The sequence below is a fragment of the Gambusia affinis genome, linkage group LG18 (genome assembly GCF_019740435.1).
Source record: "Gambusia affinis linkage group LG18, SWU_Gaff_1.0, whole genome shotgun sequence".
Taxonomy (NCBI): Eukaryota; Metazoa; Chordata; class Actinopteri; order Cyprinodontiformes; family Poeciliidae; genus Gambusia; species Gambusia affinis.
In genome coordinates, this window is record NC_057885.1 from 20,139,457 (window position 1) to 20,145,811 (window position 6,355).

General features: G+C 41.7%; 1 protein-coding gene across 1 annotated transcript in view; it reads left to right on the forward strand.

The window, feature by feature from the left end:
- Positions 1-4,598, forward strand: part of fgf11a (fibroblast growth factor 11a) — a 78,079-nt gene extending 73,481 nt beyond the window's left edge. Inside the window, exons 4-6 of the mRNA XM_044098266.1 lie at positions 2,158-2,356; positions 3,796-3,886; positions 4,532-4,598. Coding sequence (XP_043954201.1) covers positions 2,158-2,356; positions 3,796-3,886; positions 4,532-4,598 — 357 coding nt within the window. The remainder of the gene's footprint in view (positions 1-2,157; positions 2,357-3,795; positions 3,887-4,531) is intronic.
- Positions 4,599-6,355: the final 1,757 nt, after the last annotated feature.

Here is a 6,355-nt window from a genome sequence, read left to right on the forward strand (position 1 = left end):
ACCAAACTTTCTCACTCCGGCAATGCTACTCACCCAAAAGACAAATGCGCTATCTGCACCAGCAGGAAGTTTTGCACCACCAGACCTCTACTTAAAGCAATGGAAGCAGGTACAGTGTCTGGCAGACTCTTTTTGGAAACAGTGGAAAAGTGAATACTTACCAACTTTGCAGAAACGGAGAAAATGGACTGATGATAAACCGAACATTAAAGTTGGTGACATTGTGTTATTGAAGGACGCTCTCACTCACAGAAACGACTGGTCCATGGGAAAAGTTGTGAGAACATTTGAGAGTAAGGACAGTAAGGTTCGAAAAGCCGAAGTAAAAACTGTAAAAGATGGAAACGCAAAAGTGTTTTTGAGACCCATTACTGATATGGTTTTGCTTTTATCGGATGGAAATTAAAATGTTATACCTGTTATCAGTTGAAAATGTTTATTGGAAAAGATTGTTTGTAGTGGCACAATTGTATTGTACCAGGCGGGGAGTGTGCTGCCTTTTGTAAGTCATTTAGAACAAGAGGTTGAAAACTGCACTAGAACGCCCTCTGCTGGATATTTGTTATATTGTTTTGGTTACGCTAAAAAAGAAAATAGATCCAAGATGGTGGAACGCAACACCGAACGGTTTATTGATTAAGCTGACTGTTATCCTTATACGTTGTGTTTCAGACAAGATTTGTTCGTAAGTATTGGTTAATTGTCTTTGTTTTATGTAACTGTAGCGTAAATAATTGTACGCTGAAGTCGTTTAGGAAAATGTTTTTATTTTAGCTCGTAGCAAGAATGGCTAATTTGCTATGTTCGTTTGCTAATACTAAGCCTTGTATGTTTCAGTTTACGATGGCCAAAGAGATGGCAGTGGTCAGAGGCCACTCTTCAATAAACAAGTAAAACAGATAAAGAAGTTTGGTTATTGGAGCGTCGTTGTCTGGCTGTCTAGCTTGCTGAAAGATCGAAAACTCAGGGCGAGGACAGCACAGGCAGAAATCTGCTCCTTTTCTTCTGCTTACAGCACAGAGATTTGTGGAGTTCACAGAGAACCGTCCTTTAAACAGATTGTCCCAACTCTTTTCCTTCTTTCCTCTTCCGTTCATTCAACAGATTGAGTTTTTTGAGTGCAGTTTGGTCAGGATCTGATGAATGCTCTGGTTTCCCACACAGCAAACGCACCACAGATATTCAGTTTAATTAACCGGATTAATCACTTAATGATCCGGGTGGTTCTGCAGATCGTGTGGAAGATATTGATCAGGCATTCCGCTCTGCACACAGTAATAGTAATCTGATTACACTTTCCCACTCCATTTGCTGTAATGGAGTTAAAGTAATGAGTGACAGAGAAACTAATGGATGTGTAATTAGAGAGCGATGAAATTGTTTATGTGCCGTAAGTGTTTTGGCCGGGCGGGCAGACAGAGGGACGCAGAGAAGAGATAGAAATCAGAAAGATGGAGGGAGGGAGAGAAAGCAAACTCCTTGTTCAGGCGGTTTTTCCGTCACATCAAGGCACCAAATCAATCCTGCAAATTGGTTTGTTCCCCGACAAGGTCACCAAATGACGGGGAAACGGAGGGAACGCGCTGGAGAAGGAGAGGCGGAATAAAAGATGGGATACGTAACGAGACGTAGAGAGAGAGAGAACTGCGGGCTCGTCGTTTGTTTGGTGACGGTGCTGCGCTGCGTATGATCTTGTTACCCGAAATGTTCAGCTCATTTCCCCCCAGTGAAAATGTTTTATTTTCCTGCTGGGAGTTTAATTCTTTATGCTGGAACAAACATTAGAAAGGTGAAGTCGGGGGCGTGCTGTGGTGGCGTAGGGGATACCGCAATCCACATTTGGAAGCCCTGAGTCCTCGACGCGGCCGTCGCGGGTTCGATTCCCGGACTGGAATTTTTTTATAAAAAAATTTGCCGCATGTCTTCCCCCTTCCTGTCAGCCTACTGTCATATAAGGGACACTAGAGCCTACAAAAGACCCCCTGGTGGGGAAAAAAAAAAAAAAAGAAAGGGTGAAGTCACTCACAGTTGGTAAAGTATCCAGAAACTTTAGTCTAGTAAGAAAAGTGATACTTCATAGTAAAAATAAAAGGTATTATGCAGTAAAGGTAAATTTACTGACCTCTGACTATTCGTTCTGGTTTGTGTGTCTTACAGGAACACTTCACGCCGGAGTGCAAGTTTAAGGAGTGCGTCTTCGAGAACTACTACGTCACATACTCATCCATCCTGTACCGGCAGACCCAGTCGGGGCGAGCCTGGTACATCGGCATCAACCGGGACGGCCAGGTCATGAAGGGAAACCGTGTCAAGAAGACCAAGGGTGCTGCTCACTTCCTGCCCAAACTCATCGAAGGTACGAAGGACAAACTCAGTTAGTTTGTTTTTACTTCCAGATTAGTTTTGTTTAAGAATGATTCACCATTAGCTTAACTCATAGCTGTTAGCATGATTCTGATCACTTCGTTTAGCTTGACTCATTAAGTAAAGGGAAGTCTAGCTGTTAGCGCCAGTAACAGCTTGATTCTTACACAGCTAAAACTTAACTTTACAGTTTCACATTGACTCACTGTTTACTCTGAGTAGCTGTGAGCTTGATGTTAGTTTAAGTAGCCATTAGCTTGATTCTGGTTAGCCGTTAGCCTGATTCTGCGTAGCCATTCGCCTCGCTCCATTAGCTTTGAGCTGGACTTTCGTTACCTGTTAGCTTAACTACAGGCAGCTGTTATATTTTGACTCTAATCCTAACTCTTAGGATTAGACTCAAACAACAACTAAGAATCATGTCAGAAGGCCAGATTTTTAAATCACTGGCCTCTCCATGTAAACTCTGCACTGTTCTGACTTATATTTCAAAGCTATAATATATAAAAATATAACAACATTCAGCATAATTTATTTTAAGACAACGTGATTGTAGAGTTGACATTTTAAACTGCTGTTAGCATTGAATATTAGCATTTAGCATAATGTAGATTCTTACCTTGACTCTAAAATCAACAAAGGCTACCAGCATTTCTAAATCTGGCACAAGTAACTTTTCAGTAAACGTTTAAAACAATTCAAAAAAAGAAGAAAATGCGAAATAGCTGTGTTCCTGTGTTCTGGTTTGAAGCAGATCAACTGGGCTACACAAAGTGTGACGCTTCGCATCGCTGTAATAAACAGGAAGCAGAGGATGAAAACTAGCATGGACCTCAGAAAAATGTAGAGTTCTTCTCCCGGAGCCGGAGGTTTGAACATTTTTCTGAGTTTTGTTCCTCTGGTAAGGCAGAGAGACCCACCAGTGGGTGGGAAGGTTCTCTACGTCACAAATTATTTGGCAAATATGTTTCCATCTTTTTGGAAAAGCCAAAAACCATCTAAAGTTAAAGTTAAAACTTCTCTGCAGAATTAAAGAAGGTTCTTTGTTTTTCAAATTTTGCTGTTTCCGTTAACTGACTCTTCAAAATTGTAGATGAAATGGTGCCCCCTAGCTGTAATGCCTTTGGCCTTCCTGTTATCAACTGGTAGTTTCTCTCTCCCAGCTTGAATGAATCTCATGCATTTCAGCACTAGATGCATATTTTTAAATATGTGACTCGGTGATTGGAGGGTTATTGATTTATTTTGATTATCACATCATGAGACATTTCTGGATCATTTATTGCGAGTGGAGTGCATGATTGCATGAGCGTGCGTTTTGCCTCCCCAAACCTCCAAGCCAGTCACACCATGTAAAGTTTCCCATCTATCGGAGGTGTGATTGGTGTACCGACGGCTGAATTTACCGTCTTTAGCGTCTCCGGGTTTCAGACTCCCAAAACGTTAAAACATCTTCCCCTCGTAAGAGTTTGGCGTCGCCGTTTGTCCGAATGAAAGGAGTGGGTGTGAGTGGCTATCGAAAGTGAGTTAAATGATGTATATCTGATTCAGCCGCTCTCTTCACACACACCTCTCTCCCCGGGGACTCCCTTCACTCCCATTTCTCTCGAGTCAGGGCCTCCCTCTGCTTACAGAGCGAATTACAGCTGCAGAGGGAGGGTCACGCATGGCTTTTCTGTTTTCGAAGGACTCGGAAAGGCGCTAGCGTCCAATAAAACCCGCCTTCCCTTTAACCTGGAGGCAGAGCGAATGTGCGAGACGCCTGGTGTGAAATTTTTGTATACATGTGAGAAATTGAAATCAATACGCGCGGGTCCTTGGGCAGAAAGCAATAAAGTTCATTAACAAGGTGCAGCCACATCATCCGGAGGAAAATAGTGTGTGTATTTATTGCAGTTTTTATTTGTTCCCAACGCTTTGTCCCTTTCGGTGTGGCAGCTGTTTAAGTGTGCGTGCATTAGTTTGAGGTGGAGTCCCTCTGCCACATCTGCAATGCAGCAGAAAACACAAAAAAAAAGAAAAGGAGAGACGGAGGAAGAGAGAAGCTCTGACTCAGACCGACTTTTGGTTAGCTGCTTCATTAAAGTGCTTTTATACTGGAATCCAGAGTGCCTACTGTCACATCCTGTGTAGCAACAGATTAACTTCACGTGAATACATTTTTAAGGCACATCTGCATCGCTCTCATCCACCAGGACGACGGCCGGGGAGGGACTCCACCTCTTAGCAGCTAACGCACTTTCATTTGAAACTTCGAACTTCCTCCTTACCTGTCCCTGGCTGTTTTGACTGTATTTTAAGGCAATATGGTTTGTGACGTTGGTATTTATTGGTGGAATTACTGTGAATTGTGTCGACATTGTAATTCCATGTTTGGTCTAGATATGTGTGATTTTTTTGGTTCATTTGGTGTCGAAAGTCATGCTGACCTGATTTTACTGACGTTTAAAATTGTGCGAATTTAACCTCAAGTGCACAAGAAGAAACAACAGGATCCTGTCTGACTTTATTTATCAAACCAGAAACCAGCCGAAATGGACTAAAAGAACCGTTTTCACAGGCGTTTTCTGTGTCTTGGCCTACTGCTTCCGTACATTGTAATATCTCAAGGTCTGAAGTTTGACTGGACCATTGTGCACCTTGATTATTTTCTTTTTCAGTCATTATGTTGCAGGTTTCTTGATTCTGGGACAATAGTCCTGTTTATGACCAACTTTGGGCCAAATTGTAACTTTAAAAAAGGAAATTACACAAGTTGTGTTTCCATTACAAATACCAATATCCCATTAATGACGAAAAACACAATCTTACAATTTTGGTGTTTCCATTAAATAAACGCAATTAAAATGACGTGAAAAAGTTTGTTCACGCCATCCATCACTGAAAAAACACGCCGCACAGAAAACAATATGGCCAAATAACATCAAGAGTTTATTGAAACTGGCATAATTACATTAAGTATTGTGCAATTATGTGGAAAGAGGAAACACAGCAAACAAGATTTTTTTCACACCTGATAGACTTGGTTTGATTGATTAGCTTGTGCAGTTTGATTTCACGCTGCACCATGTCCAACGATCCAAACCCTCTGAAAAACTCTTGGTTCCAAGGGTTTGTAACCAAACCAACCCATGTTGGTTCTCAACAGTTTGAAATCAACATGGTAGGTGGTCCCTTGGTTCCAGAGGTACCAACCCGTGAGAACCAACATGTATTGGACCAACTCAGGTTGGTTTCAAACAGCTGGGAATCAAAGACTCAAAGATTCAAAAGGTTTTGGAACCAACATGGACACCCTTGTTGGTTCCAAAGTGTTTGGTTTGGTACCACGATATTCACATAAAAAGTTTCCTACGGACTTGTTCTTTGTTTATTAAGTATGGCCAGTGTGGATCCTGTTGGGAGTTTTTCATGTAGTCTTGAAGTTAAGCATGCATTAATTTTAAAACCAAGTAAAGATCAAATAGTTTTCCTGATTCTCTAACATTAAAAGAGGGTGTACTTTCTTTTCACCATGTGTTCTGTCTCCACATTGTGGCATATGTGAGTATGAAACCTTAACTTATTGAGGAAACGTTTCATACAGTCTACAAACACTTCCTTCATGTTATTATTTTCTTTAAACTGTTGTGTGAGTCTTTCAGAGAAACCGTAAAGAAATCATCGCCAACGTTTTGTTTCAATTCCCGTCTTCCAAATGCAAAAAGAGTGCTTCCAGTTATCAAAGCCACAATGAGACTATTTTTATATTCTACTGGGGCAAAAAAAGTACATATATCTAAATATATTCCTTCTATATATGTGTATCCATGCAAGCGTGCCGGGGGGAAACGGGGCGACTCTTCCTGTTTCCAGCTGGGTAGAAATACGGCGCTGCTCTCTGCCATCCAGACCTACGGATCAAAAAGGAGCTAAAGGGGATCATAGAGAGAGCCTTGGAGCTCAGACTGCATCCAAGTGGAGGGACCGGGAGCATGCATGCGCTGATCAT